This window comes from Haliotis asinina, chromosome 3 (assembly GCF_037392515.1).
Source record: "Haliotis asinina isolate JCU_RB_2024 chromosome 3, JCU_Hal_asi_v2, whole genome shotgun sequence".
Taxonomy (NCBI): domain Eukaryota; kingdom Metazoa; phylum Mollusca; class Gastropoda; order Lepetellida; family Haliotidae; genus Haliotis; species Haliotis asinina.
This window is the reverse complement of record NC_090282.1, coordinates 48,731,839-48,752,557: the sequence shown is the minus strand read 5'-3', so window position 1 is coordinate 48,752,557 and position 20,719 is coordinate 48,731,839. Positions and strand designations below refer to the sequence as shown.

The 20,719-nt window shown below is 37.0% G+C and overlaps 1 protein-coding gene across 1 annotated transcript in view; it reads left to right on the top strand.

Annotated features, from left to right (window-relative positions):
- The first annotated feature begins 9,523 nt into the window (after window positions 1-9,523).
- LOC137278141 (structural maintenance of chromosomes protein 5-like) overlaps window positions 9,524-20,719 on the top strand; it is a 428,573-nt gene continuing 417,377 nt past the window's right edge. The window contains exon 1 of the mRNA XM_067810312.1: window positions 9,524-9,698. Coding sequence (XP_067666413.1) covers window positions 9,553-9,698 — 146 coding nt within the window. The 5' untranslated portion in view covers window positions 9,524-9,552. The remainder of the gene's footprint in view (window positions 9,699-20,719) is intronic.

Below are 20,719 nucleotides of genomic sequence, written 5' to 3'. Positions count from 1 at the left end.
TCCACCACCTTAAAAATGGCAATGAAGTATCAACAGATACTTCAGATATTGCAAATAAATTAGGTGAAACTTTAGCTAAACACTCTTCCTCCTCTAACTATGATCCCCAATTTAAAAAATATCAGCTGCAACAAGAACAGAAACCTCTTAATTTCGACACGGATAATGGGGAAGACTATAATGAATTGTTTTCTATTCACGAGCTTCATAAAGCTCTCGGCCAAGCTCACGATACTGCTACAGGTGCCGATAACATACATTATCAACCCCTGAAGCAGACTCGTGTCTACAGACACTTTTAAATATCTTTGATAGTATTTGGACATCCGGGGAATTTCCTTCTTCATGGCGTGATGCTATAATTGTTCCAATTGCTAAACCTGGACGTGATCTTACCGATCCTTCTAATTATCGACCAATTTCACTAACTAGCTGTGTTTGCAAAACCATGGAACGAATTATAAATAATCGACTTGTTTGGTACTTGGAAACGAATAACCTTATAACGGACATACAATGTGGTTTCCGTAAAAACAGAAGTACTGTCGATCACTTAGTGCATTTAGAATCATTTGTTAAAAACGCACTAATTAATAAACAACATGCTGTGTCTATCTTTTTTGATCTCGAAAAAGCATGTGACACTACTCGGAAATATGGTATTTTAAAGGATTTATATGACTTTGGATTGAGTGGCCGTTTGCCTCAATAACTTTTTAAAACACAGGCAATTTCAAATCAGAATGGTTCAGAGGATGTCCCACAAGGCAGTATTTTGTTAGTCACACTTTTAAGCATTAAGATCAACAGTTTATCCAAGGTTTTAAATGATTCAATTCATGGATCGTTATTTGTGGATGATTTTAATATTTCTTGTTGTGGTAAAAATATGAATACCATTGAATGGCAACTGCAGTTGTGTTTAAACAAGATTAATAAATGGTGTCTTGAAAACCGCTTTAAATTTTCTAAATCGAAAACAAACTGTATAGATTTTTGTCGTAAATATAAACCACATAAAGACCCTGAACTATCTCTAGATTAATACGTCAATTAAAGTTGTGAAGGAAGCTAAGTTCTTGGGTCTCATTTTTGACTCACACTTAACGTTTTCACTGCATATTAAGTCACTTAAAACTAAATGCCTGAAAGCACTTGACTTGCTGACAGTGGTTTCAAATTCTAAATGGGGAGGGGATCAAGCTACCCTTCTCCATCTATATCGATCTCTCGTGCGTTCTAAACTTGATTATGGCTCCATTATCTATGGTGGAGCCTGCAAAAGCAGCTTAAAACTATTAGATTCAGTCCATCATGAAGGTCTAACACTTTGTCTTGGCTCCTTTAGAACTTCACCTGTTGACAGCCTGTATGTCGAGACTGATCAACCACCTCTTGAGCAGCGACGTATAAAATTAGCTTTACAGTATGTAACAAAACTATGTTCAAATGAGTCAAACCCTGCATATAACTGTGTTTTCAATCCTCTGTATTAGGATTTATACAATAAGAAATCTTCTTTTGTTCCGCCTCTTGGTTTAAGAATAAAACCACTTATTTCTGCTGTCAGCATTGAGGTGGAAACCATAGCTCCTTCCCGTCACCTTTCTTCTCCCCCTTGGCAGTTGGTTAGGCCACAAGTTGACCTAACATTAACGACATTTAAAAAATCAGAAACGAATGAATTACAGTATAAACAAGAATATAATCAATTAAAACATAAATATAGCAATTATAAATCCTTACAGATTTACAGATGGGTCCAGGGACGGTGGCGCTGTGACTTGTGCCACTGTCATTGGATCCAGAACAATATCGTCTAGATTACCAGATAACAGTTCTATTTGTACAGCAGAAGCTAACGCCATATTAAGAGCTCTTAAATATATTCAAAGACACCCCAAACGTAAACAATATATAATATATTCCGACTCTCTTTCTTGCCTTCAGGCTATTAAAAATATTTCTTGCAAACATCCACTTTTAATTGAAATTTTTTAATTGTATAATAATCTTGCTACTGGCCAATACGACATCGTATTATGTTGGTTACCCAACCACGTAGGCATTTCTGGTAACACAATGGCCGATCTTGCTGCCAAGGCAGCACTCAACACATCTGTGACACCACTTGTTATTCCATACTCTGATTATAAAGCTAGCATTAGAACTTACATCCGTGATCCTTACGAACAATAAGGGAAAAGTTATTGAAGACTTTATTTCTGATAATAATTTATGTGTTTTTAATGATGATTCAAATACGTATTTGCATCCAGCCACTGGGTCATATTCTTCACTTGATCTAGCTCTGACTGAGTCAAACATTTACAATGAATTTGAATGGTCTGTTCATGATGACCTTTGTGGCAGCGATCACTTCCCTACTGCCCTTGAAGCTATAAGACCAGATGATAATCCTCCTTTATCTCGTTGGATTTTCATGAAACCAAACTGGCCTTTGTATAAACAATTATGTGTTGAAAAACTAACACCAGAGCACTTCAGTCATGTAGCAGATCCCATCCAGTTTTTTTTCAGCACAACTGAATGAAATTGCTGATCAAACAATTCCTAAGTCCTCTGCAACTCCTAATATTCGTAAACCATGGTTTACTTACGAATGCAAACAAGCACGAACACGTAGGAAGAAAGCCGAAAAATATTTTCGCAGACATCCTACTGTTCATAACTTTAACAGTGTAAAAATTACTAGTGCCAAGGCACGGCGTACATACAAGCAAAACAAACGCCAATCTTGGAGAAATTATGTATCAAAAATTAATTCACGCACGCCCATGTCTAAGGTGTGGAACATGGTTCAGCGAATAAAAGGCAAAGGCTCAAAATCTGCTGTTCACCATCTTAAAGATGGTGACAAATTGGTAACTAATAAAGCTGATATTGCAAATAGAATTGGCGAAACTCCTGCCCAAAATTTATTCCTCGGCAAATTATGTCCCTGAATTTCAGGAGAAGATAAAAGTTAATTTTGATTCCGATAACGGTGAAGACTATAATGAAGTGTTTTCAATGCATGAGCTCCACACTGCTCTGAACCAAGCCCATGAAACTGCAGCTGGTGATGACACTATTCATTATCAGCTACTGAAACATTTGCCTGAATCATGCCTGGAGACGCTTTTAGATATATTTGACAAAATATGGACGTCTGGGAAGTTTCCTCCTTCATGGCGTAATGCAATTATCGTGCCAATACCCAAACCTGGCCGGGATCACACGGATCCATCAAATTACAGACCGATTTCTTGAACTAGCTGCGTCTGTAAAACCATGGAACGAATGGTAAATAACAGATTAATTTGGTATCTGGAAACCAATGACCTCATTATAAATATTCAGTGTGGTTTTCGGAAGAATCGAAGTACTATTGATCATTTAGTACGTTTAGAATCCTTTGTCAAAAATGCTTTTATTACCAAACAACATGCAGTATCTATATTCTTTGATCTAGAAAAAGCATATGATACTACATGGAAACATGGAATTTTAAAAGATTTACATGATTTTGGTTTGCGAGGTCGTTTGCCTCTTTTTATATCACAGTTTTGAACTGACAGGCAGTTTCAAGTCCGCGTGGGGTCAACCCTGTCTGATCATTATAATCAGGATCAGGGTGTTCCACAAGGCAGTATTTTGTCTGTCACGTAATTTGGTATTAAAATAAATAGTCTTTCAAAGGTTTTAAGTGATTCAATAGATGAATCCCTTTGTGGATGATTTTAATATATCTTGCCGCGGTAAAAATATGCGAACTATTGAGAGACAGTTACAGATTTGTCCAAACAAAATTAAAAATTGGTGTCTTGAAAACGGGTTTAAATTTTCTAAAACTAAAACTAATTGTATACATTTTTGTAGGAAATACAAACCCCACGAAGACCCCGAATTATTATTAAATGGCACACCCATCAAAGTTGTGAAGGAAGCTAAATTTCTTGGTCTCATCTTTGACTCGCATCTACCCTTTCTGCCACATATTAAGTATCTCAAAGCCAAATGCCTGAAGGGACTCGATTGGTTAAAAGTTGTGACTAATTCAAAATGGGGTGGGGACCAGACTACCCTCCTTCATTTATATAGATCTCTGGTCCGATCGAAACTTGATTACGGATCCATTGTATATGGTGGGGCCTGCAAAAGTAAATTGAAGCTATTAGATTCTGTACATCATCAAGGTCTGAGACTGTGTCTTGGATCATTCAGAACATCTACCCTTGATAGTCTCTACGTTGAGGTCGATGAGCCTTCTTTAAAGCTTCGCCGTATCACATTGTCTTTACAATATATTACAAAGTTATATTCAGATGAATACTGCTCATAACTGTGTTTTTAATCCTCTTTGTATAATAAAAAAACTTCACTTGTTCCGCCTCTAGGCATAAGAATCCAACAGTATATTTCTGCTGCTGACATCAAGTTAGAGAACGTATCTCCTTCCCGTCTTTCTTTCTTCTCCTCCTTGTCAGTTAGTTAGGCCACAAGTTGACCTTACATTGACGAAGTTTAGAAAATCAGAAACTAACGAATTACAATACAAACAAGAATATAATCAATTAAAAAGTAAATACTGTGCATACAAATCCTTATACACTGATGGGTCCAAGGATGGTGGCGCAGTTGCTTGTGCCACGGTCACTGGATCCAAAACAATATCTTCTAGATTATTGGATAACAGCTCTATTTTCACAGCTGAAGCAAACGCAATATTAACAGCTCTCAAATATATTCAGAGACATCCTAAACATAAACAATATATAATCTTTTCTGACTCTCTTTCTTGTCTTCAGGCTATTAAAAACTTATCTTGTAAACATCCACTTTTAATAGAAATTATTGAGTTATATAATCATCTTGCTACTGGCCAATGTGACATCGTCTTTTGTTGGTTACCCAGGAATCTCCGGGAACACAATGGCCGATCTTGCTGCCAAGGCGGCAGTCAACAAATCTGTGACACCACTTCCTGTTCCATACTCAGACTATACAGCTACAATTAGAATGTATATCCGTGATCTGATGCAGAAGAAGTGGGACACCCAGAAAGATATCAATAAATTACATGAAATAAAACCGTATATTGGTTACACCTACTTGGGTTGTCAGTCCAGATTTGAGGAGGTCATTGTACGACGATGTAGCATTGGCCATACTAGATACACTCATGAATATTTACTTAAAGGTGAGGATCCTCCGTTTTGTATCCCTTGTGATGAAGGAATCACAGTCAAGCATGTCTTGCTTGACTGTATTGATTTTGCCATCACAAGGGATAAATATTTTAATGTCAAAACAATGAAGAATCTTATCTGTAATGTTAATTATCATTTAATCATTGAATTGTTTTAAAGGAAATAGAATTATTACATAAATTGTGAATAATATGTTCTGTAAATAGAAAGTTCGTATTTTAAACATGGTAGTATGAATTAGCAACTGCGATTGTTAGTGGCTGTACCCTCAAGGGGGGTTAAAGTATCGTAAAATTATTGTCCCCCTGAGAGGGTACGAAAGTCTCAAGACCTTCAAAGTCATATTTAAACTTACCAATTTTTTTAAACACAGTATTTTTGTGATTTTAATTTGGCTACATTTCCCTACAATCGCCAACAGCTGAGGGGATGATGTAAATCCAACTAGGTTCCATGCAAGTAGGAAAGGTAATTATATTAATTATAACTGTGATATTCTAGTTGTTTTACTGTCCTTTGACGACAGGTGTTTATAATGTATGCATGTTTCATTTCAGTATTGAAATATTGCCGATGTGACGTTAAATATTAACTCACTCACTCACTCACAAGATATACACATAAATATTTGCTTAAAGGTGAGGATCCTCCGTTTTGTATCCCTTGTGATGGAAGAATTACAGTCAAGCATATCCTGTTTGACTGTGTTGAGTATTCCATCACAAGGGATCAGTATTTTAATTCACGAACTCTGAAGGATCGTTTTAATAACACAAGCTCTCATTTAATCATTGCATTTTTAAAAGGATTAGATTTATTGACTGAATTGTAAATAGATAAATATTTTATTATTGGAAGTTTAAATTCATAACTGTGCTTGTTAGTGGCTGTATCCTCAAATGGGGTTGAAGTAATGTAAAACTATTGTCCCCCTGTGAGGGTGCGTAAGTCCAGAAACATTCAAAGTAAATTCAAACTTTCTACGTTTTTAATCGTAGCATAAGTGCCTTTTTATTTGCATGGCTAGATTTCCCAAATTGCTGACGGCTGAGGGGATAATGTAAATCCAGCTAGGGTCCATGCAGGTAGCAAAGGTACTGTAAGTCCCTATGGTCCCTAGTGTGGTGATCTACCTTCAGTTGTTAGCAATCTATAACCCATTTTTGTCTTGTATTGTCCTGTATAGATAAATTGTTATAGGTATAGTTACTAGTTTAATATTCTACTCTGTGATATTCTAGTTGTTTTACTGTCCTTCGTTGACAGGTGTTATAATAGACATATATTTCAGTTCAGTATTAAATGTTCTCGTCACAATATGGCTGAGATATTGCCGATGTGACGTTAAATATTTACTCACTCACCCATTTTATATTATATTGTCCCCTATAGATAAACTGTTTAAGGTATAATTACTAGTTTTACATTCTTTTCTGTGATATTCTAGTGGTTTTACTGTTTTTTGTCGACAGGTTTTTATAATACTTCTATATTCCATTTCAATGTTATGTTCCCGTCACGATATGGCTGAAATATTTGTCGATGTGACGTTAAATATTAACTCACTCACTCACTCAAACGTTGTCCGGACTTTGACAGAGGGACAGTTACAGTGTATTTTGCAGTTGATACCATGCCTTTGCGGGGTTTGTCTCTCTTCCACTCTCAGAACCATTTTCACATCGTTGTTTTCTTTCAGACCAAAAAGCATCACTTCTAGCTTGAGGGTCCATCTGGGCAAACTGAACTGAAGTGGACGTTTATACTAGGTGAGAAATGGATATCTTTGTTGAAGTATGTTTGTTCTGGAAGTGAAATGGGTATCTTCTATGCTAGTTGGTTTATCTGTCCTTCTTAACAGTTTTTTTTAATTTACATGTATTTCTGGTGGATTTATAAATTGTTTTAGTCACGATATGGCCGAAATATTGCCGATGTGACATTAAATGTTCACTCACTCACTCACGATATGGCTGAAATATTGCCGATGTGACGTTAAATATTAACTCGCTCACTCACTCCTCTCAACTGGCGATCAGGCAGCAATAGAGGAGGTTAAGCTGGTTCCCGGTTCCCTTTGCGCGCGCTAAACTTCGCACATTGTGATATAAGCCTGCTTCCTGTATAGACCGGTTCCCTCATCTGCTCATGGACCTGTAAACATATTCTTACTGGATCGTCCAAGGAAAGACGCATATATATATTCTCTCTCTCTCTCTCTCTCTCTCTCTTTAATGTTGTGTGATGCCGATCCTTTTCCTCCCCCCCTCTCTCTCTCTTTAATGTTGTGTGATGCCGATCCTTTTCCGCCCCCTCTCTCTCTCTCTCTCTCTCTCTCTTTCTCAGAAAAGGATTGGCATCACAAAACATTAAATAATAACCATGTAGTACAGAACTTACTCTCCTAAATCACTTGGAGTGAGCCGAACTGAGGTGCAGCCATCTCTCTCGGGGCAAAGGTCCCTGTTTGGGCTCAGGTCCCTGTTTGAGGTCTTCGGGCATGGCGAGTCGGAGCAACGAACGGGAAGGGTGCCAGTCAAATCGCCCGAGCGACAAAACGCCCCAGATATTTGGTCAAATCACCCCAGATTTGGTCAAATTGCCCCAGGGGGTTAGTCAAAACGCTCCAGTTTATTCAAAATGGTCTGAAATATGCCACAAATGCATGGTTTTGTCAACTTCAATACTATATTCTTCACATAATATTATGTGCTATATTATTAGTAATATCCCATGCCTAGGCAACACCGTAATACCAATTATTTGGTAAAGAATAACAATCGGTATAAAACTTCCATGTTACAGCCTTCACATAATACTATGTAGTAATGTTTCTGAAAAATATTTAACTAGTCATTGTAAACCAAAAGTCACTGTGTTCTGTAATCTGATAGGTTGAAAACCATGATCAAATGGTGTTAGATTCCCAAAAACTGCAAGACTATTCACTGCGTATTAACACGTAGAAACATCGCAAACAATTGTTTTCTTGTGTCATCAACAGTGGTGACGTCATTCAAATCATATTGTGACACAAATGAGCAACTCCAGATGCTACCATATGAACCAGCTGGAACTTGTTTTCTCAACAAGTACAGTATAATACTTATGAAAACAATTTGCTGGGTTTTTTCTTAATTACTCTTGTCAAAAAGTGAGGCCGTAAATGCATTGGTTTTCTCAACGAGTATAGTATAATACTTATCGAAATAATTTAGCTCTTTTGTAAATTAGTCTTGTCAAATAGCGTGGATATAAACAGGCTATTAAAACATGTTAACTAATTGATATTCAGTGTTGTGTTTATCTTGAGTTGAGGCTCTGCATTGGATAAATTGATTTGGACTAAGGGTAAGTCATTCATTTCTTCCAACTGACAAGATGACCACCAACTGCAGGAAATGTTTTTTGGAAGTACGTGAAGGCCAAGGGGCAATCTCGTGTGACACGTGTGAAGGCTGGACACACAGACTCTGTGGAACAGACAAAATTTAATAAGAAAGACATGTGATTTCCTGTATGAGGAACTTCTTTATGAGGATTATAATATCTCAGGGGACAAAGCTGTAGACTGTTTTTAAGTACTATACCAAACTTAATATGATTACACAATGTCAAACAAACAACTATGCATGCACAGCATTTACTCTAAACATTTCATACAAATCATTTATTTCATTCAGATTGTATTTCTTTACCAAATAATTGGTATTAATATGTTGACAAAGATCTAGACTGTTTTTATGTAAGTATTATACCATTGTCATTACCATTGTCATTACACAATGACAAACAAACAACTATGCATTTACAGCAGTTACAATAAATATTTTATACAAACCTTTTAGTTTATTCAGGTTGTAATTCTTTACCATGCCTAGGCATGGGATATCACTAATAATATAACACATAATATTATGTGAAGAATATAGTATTGAAGTTGACAAAACCATGCATTCATGGCATATAATCAGACCATTTTGAATAAACTGGAGCGTTTTGACTACCCCCCTGGGGCGATTTGACCAAATATCTGGGGCGATTTGACCAAATTTGCTGGGGCGTTTTGTCGCTGGGGCGATTTGACTGGCCCTCAAGGGGAACCAGTCTATTGTGAGTGCGAAGGCCGCAATCGCGCAAGGGCAGGCACGCCAGTCTAAATTTATTATGTTCTGTGTTGAATAGATATCAGTGAAAACATTCACGATCCACATTTACTTTATGAGAGACACAAAATTGTCTTGCTACAAGTGAAAAAAATTCCCAGCAACCCGGTCATAACTCTCGCTTTTCACGAGATCATTATGACGAGAGTACTGTCTATCGCGCGAATGGGAAGATGAATTCGAGTAAGAAGCGGCATTTGATGGAAGAGGAAAACGAAAATAACGTCAATATATCCAATACAGCTGGTAAAAAGACGGTGAAGAAAGATCTGGGATTTGTGGAAGGAGCCATCGTGCGCATCAAATTAGAAAATATATTGTAAGTCGGAGAATTATTGTGTTGCAGTTTACAATTGGGCTGGAGTGGTCGTTGTCGGCATTACCATGGTGTAACATGTTTTCGGGGTAATAACACAAAGGATGATCATGAACATTATTGCATATCAGAGGATTATCAAAATTGTTTTCCGTAAATAAATATCACCTCACTTTCATAAATTTATTGTTAGAATGTTCTGTCGTCCGCTGGTTTCCAATGCGACAAACATTTCGTGTCTTGACATAGCATGAGCGCTAGCAAAGTAACTTACCATGTAGGGACCGCAGACTAAATTTTGAGATACAAAGAATATTTTTTTGCTTATTTTTTTTAAGTTCTAGCAACCACTGAAAAGTAAAGAAATGATATTTCTTTTACAAAAATTTATGTATTTTAGCCCAAAGAGGTCCCCAACCGAAGCCACTCTTGTGATTGATTTTTGCATTTTCACAAACCATTTTTGCCCACTCAACTGCTCCAAGGGAATATAAGTTTTCATGTAAAACATGTTCCAGTCAATTGATCAGATGCTAATTCACGATTCCCCAAAGTTTCCTTTGAAAATATTCATAACTTTTAAAGCTATGGGCACATGTCTGAGTGAAAACATTGTCTTAAAGGGGCACTGATGCGGAGCAATTTCCGTGGACTGGTGTAAACTTTTGTTATTGTTTTTCTCCCGTGAGTACCCGGATGATATCCCAGAATTCGTGACTGGTTCGAGACCTCTGCTGCGCAGTCCGTAAGCGCAAATGATAGTTTAATTATAGACAGATCAACTGAGGTGAAGTCATTTTTACTTCATTACAAATGTATTATGAAAACAAATGAAACACTCTGAAGGTTAATCATCTGCCAGTGGTAGAAATGTTAAAAAACTATTAGGACGGAAAAATAACGAAGCCAATGTACGTCTCTATATTTTGTCTCATAACCCTAGTTAGTTTATTGTCATACTTGTATGATTCTGAAAATTAATAAAAGAACACACGATCTGCTTATACTCACAGTAAATTTCTAACATAACAGCAACATTTATACATTGTATAGAATGCCAATGTGGATCCTATTTCACACACATACGCGATCTAGTGTGTTTTTTCTGTCATGCAGATTCTGCTGAATGCTACAACAAATAAATTAAAACAAAATGCAAATAATGAATGTAAAACAGACTAATTTTATAGCAACAATGTCAGGCTACTACCTTGTTCAGGAATGTATCCATCAATATCCACGTAAAAGAAATCGTATTCCATTCATCTGCAGCTGGTAAATAATCCTGCTCTATGTCGCGTGTCTTACAACTGTCTAGTTTGCGAAAAAGTAACACATCGTTTCACGTCTTTCGTTGGTGAAAACTAGATAAACCTCTCATTGGTCTCCCAAGATAGCACACCTGGCAACTAATTGTATGATGTCCACTATTCTAAGTAATTTAGTTAACCAATAATGAGCAATCAATCAACGCAAGAGTGGTTAATTCTTTGAAGGGAGGATGTTGTTTTTGCACTTACACTTTACGACAGGGTGTAGTCATCTACACACACTGCCTTTTGACAAATCCGCTAGAAGATAAAAGTAATTAATCAATCAGTGAGTTATCAGTTAATCCTTTGATCGATGTTTGTTTTTGTAACTCAGCTGATAAACCCTGTTGCATCACTTACATGCACATATTACACAACATACAATACATTTGCCATTACAGACCTTAATTTATAATGTTGAGTATTTACTCCAGACAGGAGAAATGCCAAATGGGAACCTTTGTTGAGTAACCGAAGTGGTGTTACTACTAATTATACCTGTTATAAATTCATTAATTGACCATCCAGAGAATGATGACAAATAACACGTGTAGGTTTACACCATCAAACGCGAGTTACAGCAAGGAAGATGTAATCTCTTTGTCGCATGCAGCCTGAAAACACTTATGAGCCGAAACTGTTTTGAGGATACCAAGGGAATTTACATAAGGAATACACACCTGCATTTGCTGTGTACTTGGGTAAATAGGTGAAATAAGGGTTTTTTACATAAGAAAATATTCATATTTCTCTACCAATGGCAAAGTCATCGGTTTTTGTTTACGAATTCAAATAAATCAACTGTGTGTTTTTATTATCATAAATAATAAACCATTGTAGCTACCATAGCTACCAAAATGTACGTATGCTATTTGCTATCACAGCTAAACCCGCACTCAAAACTACCTAAATATAAAGCTTTGCAATCTTCCGTGCTGAAACAAATGGCTACGTGCCTGTAGACATCATATTTTCATGTAACATGATGAAATATTGAGGTTAAAAACACTGAAATAGGATCAAATTGGATCAGTAACTATACCATCCAAGCATCCGAAAAGAACTACACTGCTGGGATATTTGGTTACGATCAGACAAGGAATACCATGGATATTTTTAAACAAATGGCATATGATGGGCATCCGGCCTCCCGACTGTTTAGGTGAAGAAATTCTGCTAATATGGACAGGAGCCCAGTTCCTTTGTCCGTCACGGTCGAAGGAGCGGGCGCTGACCAATTTGCGGTTTGGTTTCGTAGTTAGACCGTTGGCGAGAAACATTATTCGCTCCGCATCAGTGCCCCTTTAAATCAAAAACAGAGACATTGAAAAGTCACATAATCACATATATTAACATGTTGCATTTTCTTCTTCCCCCCTGTGTACAGTTTCACTGATTGTTGTGAATATCAATTCAGAATAGGTTTTCTTTTTCCTTTTCATGTCTTTTAATAAATATACAAGAAAAAAATAGAATTTTTATCATAATGCTTTTACCAAGGTTTTTGAGTAAAATCTTCTAAAAAATCCTCAGCCTACCTTTAGAATACAGCACCACAAACTTTAGAGACTATTAAATACTATTTTACAATTGATACGATTACTATTTTACATAATTGCAGGTGATTTTGTTCAAAAGCACGTTCTTGAAACAATGCCCTATGACGCTGGCATAGCAACAAGGTCGTCAAGCTCAACGAGTGCGTATAAGCTCCGCTCATTGATGTTTCATCTCTACCAGCCATGTCATTACAGAAACCCAATGATGTTGCGAGTTTCAAGTGGTAGTTCCCGGCGGATGCGTAATATTTCGCAAGCACCAGTTTTAAATATTTCTTCTTTTTTGACTAATATACTCATATTTCTTTGTCTTAAGAGGTGCTGAGGTGTTATATTTTGTGTATTTATATATTTTGTATTTTTGAATTTAGTAAGAATGACTTACATTGGTCTCATTGTGCTATGTTTTATTATTCACAGTTTTGGTCAAATAAAATAATCTAAACATATTCTATATTTCGGTTTCAAACGTAACTATTTGGATCAAATGAATTATAACTGTAAACTAATATACATGCATATCTTTGTCATTCAGTAATTTGCACCATTACAAGGAAATATTTATTTTTCGAAGCGGTAAGACTACACTGGATACGTCAGCCATTTTCGTGTCGATTTGGTGAGCGTATTCTATTTATTAGAATTGTTCCAAGGGTTAGGGTTAGGGTTTGGTTTAGGGTTAGGGTTAGGGTTAGGGTTTAGGGTTAGGGTAAGGGGCCTAATCCAATGTAGTAGGTAAATGCATGAGTACCAATTGTTTTCCTTTTCCATTCTTAATACTTTGTTCACAAAGAAAAACGGGAGACTAAATATATCAAAAGTTAAATAAATGATGAAATGGTTTAATGTTGAAATTTTGGGCTGGGGGAAATCGGCCTCCAACAACTTTCACCTCTGGATCTACATATTTTCAATAATGATTCGAACTCACCCTCGTGACGTCACCAAACATGCCCATGTCTCACTCATTCCTTAGCGCGATCCACATTATCCTTACTGTGTTCCCTACAACACTTTTCTGTCATGAAAGCACACAATCATTTTTATACAAGCACGTCGATCATTCATGCATGCACCATGAAATCAGCGTCTGACGCCTGACGTCAACAATCGTTTTCAGTTCGAACCATATTGGCTCATTCAACACAACATGGTATCTTGTAGATTACGGAATGGGACGATCGTGCCAAATGATATTGGGACCATTCGGCAACCATCAGTAGATTGAAAGCACGAGGCACCAAGTCTACCCGTAACCTTCGTAATTGTCCGCAACCAATTCGACTCTTTCCATTCATTTCCACGACGTCACAGGAATGACTAGCTAAATTTGCACATTGTGCAACAATGTGGATGTAGTTCAGTCGGTTAGCTGTCAGGCTAACAATCCAAAGGTTGCGGGGTCGCGTCCGACAGGTTCTCACAAACTGGTTGCCTGTCTCACTGACGTGTAACCTACGACTGGGAACGTCCTCACGAGAAACTGTGGTGCTGAATTCTAAAGGTGCTCCAAATCCTCTTTACTACTGTTTAACATTCAAGATGAAATTATATTAGCATAGACACTCATTAGATTTTTTAAACTTTTTCATCAGATATGAAAAATCTTAGCATTTTTATACATATTTAAAACATAATGGATGCTTGTTGTTAGTATGTCACAGATCTGTCATCAATGCAGTAAATAGTTCATATGACTGTTGAAAGATGTCCATAATCCAATTATGTTACAGGATTTGATACGTATGTTCAAAGTATACTTGAAATGAAACATAAAACATAGAGGATTAAACACGTAAAAAATGTCATTTTCAGTCACTCTAATGTCTTAAGTTTCAGTTTCAGCACCTGCCTTGGATGTTTCCCATCGGTTTCAGAAGTATCTTCAGAAAATATTTGAGAGTACAATCAAACAGCTACATAAGACAGTGGCAATCACACCAGCACCATTAAGACCAAATTTATAAATACCTACACATGACATCAGCTTGGAATCGTGAATTTTGTCTTCATGCATTATTTTTTGCCACGTTCTTCAAACCCTTGTGATTCCAGTATTTAGTAAATGGATGGGCTTTTGATTTTTCTTTCAAATATATGTTTAGTCGCATGATGATTCCAGAATACTCATATAAAATTATTTTATTACATAGTAGGTGCCACGATTTTACAATCCACTATGACTTGACATGGAGATGAGACATATTACATACTTTAAACCTGTGCCACATCTATCATGTGTTGCACATTAAATGTTATCAGAGAGAGAAAGACGGGGACAGAGAATGTTTCATATTTATCTTCCACAGGATTTTCTGCCAGACAAGGAACACTCCAAGCAGGAATCTTTAAAACACAACGACTCCAATCCAGTATGTAACATGTCTGATTTTTTATTTACAGGCATCTTGTGCTTTTCAAGCTACCACCCAAGTGACTAGGGATGACTGGTTGTGACCTATAAACACTTTGGTGTGGTGGCTTGCTTGTCAGTATTTTTGCATACATTTTCGTCAGAAAGGAAACCAAAATAATTCATGTTCAAATACTAAACATGTATTCAATGCATAACATTTTTACAAATTTTTATGTATTATTCAAACATTCATTCTGGTTTCCAAAATTTTGACATTTACAAAGTAGACATATCTGGACTTTAGTCATAACTATTTGAACACACTGAAATGAACATGGAGTGAAGCTTGTCTTTGTTGAGACACAGGGATTTTTTTTCATGCATTTACTTTGAAAAATGTACTCGGGTTACTGTGGTTACTAAATTGCAATTTGGAAATAAAACGAGTGACAAATTCCTGTTTATTTCTCCTTCAGTTCAGTGTTACTTGCTCAAATACAATTGCGTCAACACTACAATTGTTTCATGCACAGGAAAATCCAGGAAACCGTAGTAACAAAAACGTTATTTATAAAAACTTTGGCGGTGAAAATACTTTGTTTACTTTCCCCGCTTCATATCAAGGGCAGATAACTCTAAATGACGAGCTACGCAGATTCGTGGCAGTGGCACCAGGAAAGTTTAAGGTCTCATTTCAGTAAGTTATATACTTCCTAAAATTACCAAAGTTTGTGTGCATGTAAATCAATGATTATATTGAGCGTATTTGCACATACTTCAAGAAAATAATTTTTTTACAATGTTTGACATACGTGTAAAAATGAGCAAAGTTTAACTTACCATTGTTTCTTCATCTTTCGCTGACAGATTTTAGTTCTGCAAAATACACGCACTGGAACGTGTGTACAACACAACACCATCAAGAAACATCACATGCATTTCTTCAAAATATGCGTATTTGGACCTTAAACGTCGGCCTGTCCGTGGCCCAAAATTGTACGCAATTCTTAAAATAGCGACACCAGTGCCCCTAGCGGCGGCTGTGGTTGCTATACCATGTTTTCGGGTTACTCGTTACAGCGCAGGGTCACGCCCTTGTACAGATGCACATGTGATGCATTTTTCTCCATAGAAGTCAACAAATATAGCATGTTATTTTAATTTAAAGCCAAGTAAACTGATCATATATTTCTTGATTGTTTGAATGTATTTTTTTTTTAGAAAATTGTTAAAAATACAATCATGCGGTACCATGTTTTGGGGAACCATGTTTTCGGGGTATTTCTTTTCCCCGTAATTTCTTGCGTGCACGGAGATGACAGCACCACCTGTAAACACTGTCTCGTGTGCAGAAGCTTCCATTGCAATCGCAACACAAAATGTTTGAAATGTTCAGTTTTCTCGGAAGTTGTGGCCTAATTTCTGTCAAAGTATTAAAATTCTACCATGGAATGTAATGCACTTTGAGAACCTTTGTAAATTTGATCATAACTTTTGAAATAACGTTCGCAAATTGTCAAGTGGTCCATCGTCAGCTCAAGTGAAAAGACAAACATAAATATTACATGACTCAAATGGAATGTTGCCGACATAATAAAAAAAACATTGAACACCAAATTGGTCATCTCTTACATATATTTTTTTCGTGCAGCAAGCATGTGACCACTGGGTTCATTTAAAATACTACTGTGATGATACTATACTGTGCAGGCATGATAAGTTTTATTGTCCTTGTCATGGTGGCCCATGCAGACAAGAAGAATGAATGTACAAATGATTGAATAACTTACCTGTAAATAAGTTTATTTTTAACACATTTCACCAAAAACCCCATTAAAATAATCAAGATAAATATTACTAGTTTGCTTGGCTTTTAATTAAAATGATACATTGTATTTGTTGATTTCTGTGGAAAAGAATTCATCTAATGTGCTTCCATACAGGGGCGTTACCCTGTGCATTAACGAGTAACCCGAAAACATCGTACATCATTTCTAGCACTCGAGCTTGCGGACAAGACACGAAATGTATGTTGCATTGGAAACCAGAGGACGACAGAACATTCTAACAATAAATTTATAAAAGGTGCGGTGATATTTATTTACCGAATTACGGTTTTGATAATCTACTGATATGCAATAATGTTCATGATCATCTTTGCGCTATTACCCCAAAAACATGTTACACCATGTCATATTTACAGGTAAGTTATTCAATCATATGCACATTCATTCTTCTTGTCTGCATGGCATGGTAGGGACAATGAAATATGTCATTTCTGCGCAGAATAGTGATGTCTCAGTAGTATTTTAAATGAACCCAGTCGTCACAAGCCTAGTACAATTTCTGCAGCATGGGAAAAAAAGGGATGTAAGGAATGACCAATTCGGTGTTCAATAGCTTTTTTATTATGGCGGCAACATTCCATTCAAGTCATGTGATATTTATTTTTGGCTTTTCACTCAAGCAGATGATGGTCGTTTTGACAAGTTGCGAGTGTTATTTCAAAAGTACCCCAGGTACGTTTCTGTATCTAGAAATGTACCCTAAACAGCATCAAAATACATAAACGTATACTGTAACCTACACGGCGAAACAGTCCACACTCTGCAGCCCCCAAACTGAAACCTTATGTAGTTGGCCCTGTTCAGCTGATTGTGGTCTTATCCACTTTGAAACAGCTGTTACTGTGTATGGTGGTCTTTTATATCTCAACGGCAAAAAGGCCCGCCTTTAGAATACACCACCTCATAATACTCTTTTACGTAATTGTAGGTGATTAGGGTCAGGGTTAGGTTTGGTTATGCTATGTTAGGTTGGGTTAACATAACTCTAACGTCTTCACGAGAAGTTAATGGTGCAGTATTCTAAATGTGCTGCTGCAAAAAAAGGTCACCCTACCAAAAGTTTTGCAGGTAAGAATTCCTCCTGTTTTCTCATCCCAAATGATATTTATATATTGATATATACTAGAATTATTAACAGAATTTCGCTTTTGCTAGATATGTTTCATCTTAATTTTAATTATATTTTTCCACATTTGTAGCCAATGTTCAAGGAAATTTTGTTTCAGATTCTGTATTTGATACAAAGAACATGTCAAGACGCAGTCACTAAAACAATGATGGGTATTTAATCAGTGCGTATTTAATCAGTGCCTATTCTAGAACTGAAAATCTAGTGGTGATTTCTTGCCCCCTCAAAAAAAAAGGAGGGGGATTTGAAAAATGTAGGTTGAGTACCTGCATTACCGTCTTGCAAAATAGTGTGGATGTACGAAAGTCATTGCAACCACCAGTGAAACTATTGCTCATTTTATTTTGGCTACAACAGTCACATATCATAGCACCAAGCTCATTTTGAGAGAGCCATGGCCATTTTCTCAACCATTTTCTGAAAACACTTGGTTTGTTTGGGTTTTTTTAGAGTCGGAGGTTTTGCTCGCCTTTTCATTCACATGTCTCCTTGACTGAAGTATTGGTCTGGGGAGACATGGCTGACACTGTAGCTTTCTTAATGGTATTTTGTGCAAAAATGTCAGTTATTTTCATTCTTTTGCATGCCATTAATCACCCCAAATTACCACATACCGTTGTAAATAAGAATTTCGTATTCATTTGTCGTCTTCAAGTGATAATATTGTATGATTTCCAAAACGAAGCTAAAACGAACTGATGTTCTGTAAAAAGATCGACTAAACTGTGTTTTGCAAGTGCTGTACACATGCATTATGATCTATTTTCACACTGATATGAATGGAATGTCGTTTCCACAGTGCCGATAGTGGTTTTAACCAAGGGAGGTTACTCTGTTATGTTTACACATTGTCACTCGAACTTGACTCTGTATCCGACTTCGATTTAAAAAGTCATTCCTTGTCAACATAAAGCTTTTGTCATATGTGTTTTGGAAGTTAGGGAGGGTGCAAATTACTGTGCGCGACTGTTCGCGCTCTGTTGTTTTTATGAGGGGCTATTTGATCATTATTAGCGCGAATCACACAATCATGCGTCCTAGAATAGACACTGAGGTGTCAGCCCAATAAGAAGGGCCAATGAACATGCACAAATCGTTCACTTTTCAACAGTAGCAACTTGCCATGATTATCTAGGGAAGAAGGAATGCTTTCCAGACTGCAAGACATGTTGCAAGTTTTTTTATGGTCTTGTTCAAACGATATACTGCCTGCAACAATGAGTCAAATCCACTGGCAACACAGCCAACCGTTATCGCAGTGGAAGACAACTTATGACAACGTTGAGGCAAAGTCTGCAGATTATCTGTCATCACCTGCAAAATCGTTTCAGTAGGTCTGCATTAACTGCATGGACAACCATTGGCCATCACCAGAGACAAATCAGCGCTGACACAGTGCAGAGACATTTGATGCATTCCTTACGGGGGTCTGATCCTCACTGTTCGACATCGTTGTGCTTATCTCCAGTGGACAAGACATCATCAGAATTGGTGTCTCCAGAAGTGGCGAACAGTCGTCTTCTCTGACGAAAGCAGGTATTCTGTCTCAACTGCTGATGGCAGAATGAGAATGTGGTGATGACACAGCGAGCCTTTAGCAGATGATTGTGTCCAGGAAAGAGACTTCTGCATAGGTCCGATCATAATGATGTAAGGGTGCTATTGCTCTCAGTCACAAACTAGGCCTTATGGTGTTCCAGAATATTAGTCCAGGTAGAGGAAATGGTGTAACATCTGACTCCTACATTTATCAAACACAGAGACCCTTCCTCGTGCCATGTTTTGGTCATCATTCAAACCTCATCTTCCAGCAGGACAACACGTGCCCATACTGCCAGAGCAACTAGAGATTTTCTCTGTTAATACTACGTACAAACTCATCAATGGCCTGTTCTCAGTCCAGACTTAGACATGATAGAACACTTATGGGATTGAGAGGAGGCTCAGTGATGTGCGACCAAGGCCGTCACCTGCATTTGAACTCTCGGAGGTATCACTGAGTCTGGGTGCAAGTTCCTGTGGCCTTCATCAACCATCTCACCCATTTTATGTACAAATAATGCAATGCTGTTGTCACCGCTCAGGCAGGCAATACAAGTTAACGACTTTCAGATAGTATGATAGTTCCAATCAAGAAAAGTGCATAGTGCAGAATGGAATTGTCCTATGGTGCGTTTTTGCATTCTGATTTTGGCTTGGGTAGGTTAGTGTCCCAGTTGTCAAGATCACAGATGATTTTGTTTATATAATTAGTTTATGGTACTGTAAATAGATGTAGTATGGTATTGTTAGAGTGGGTTATAATGGGTTATAGTGAGGGAAACCATCGCCTGGGTGTGAGACATACCACACTAATACCATGACGTCACCAAGTGGAACCAAAGTGCACTGACATTCTTATTACATTATAAAGAGAAAGTGTTCTCTCTGAGTGGCAAATTCCTTTGTTGTTATTCAGTTCAATTGTTTAGTTCCAATTGGAATTATATGTAATCATTATCTATATTAGTGAGGGTATTAGGATTTTAGTGTAGTTGGTAGTAGTAGACTTATTATAACTTTAGCAATATAAGTGGTAGACCGAACTGTTTATGTAGCTAGGTTAGGTAGTTAGATTAGTTAGTTGTATTTGCACCTGTAGAATTAGTTTAGTATAGGTATTGGGGTTACTTATATCTTAAGGGGAGGAATAAAGTTTTGCAAAACAAACTATTCTTCTGTTGTGGTTACTTTGGTATGTGACACCAGTGACATGTTTTCGCTTGGTTAATGCATAAAATATTATAGCGGCCTGTTTAGATAATCATTTCGTTTAATTAG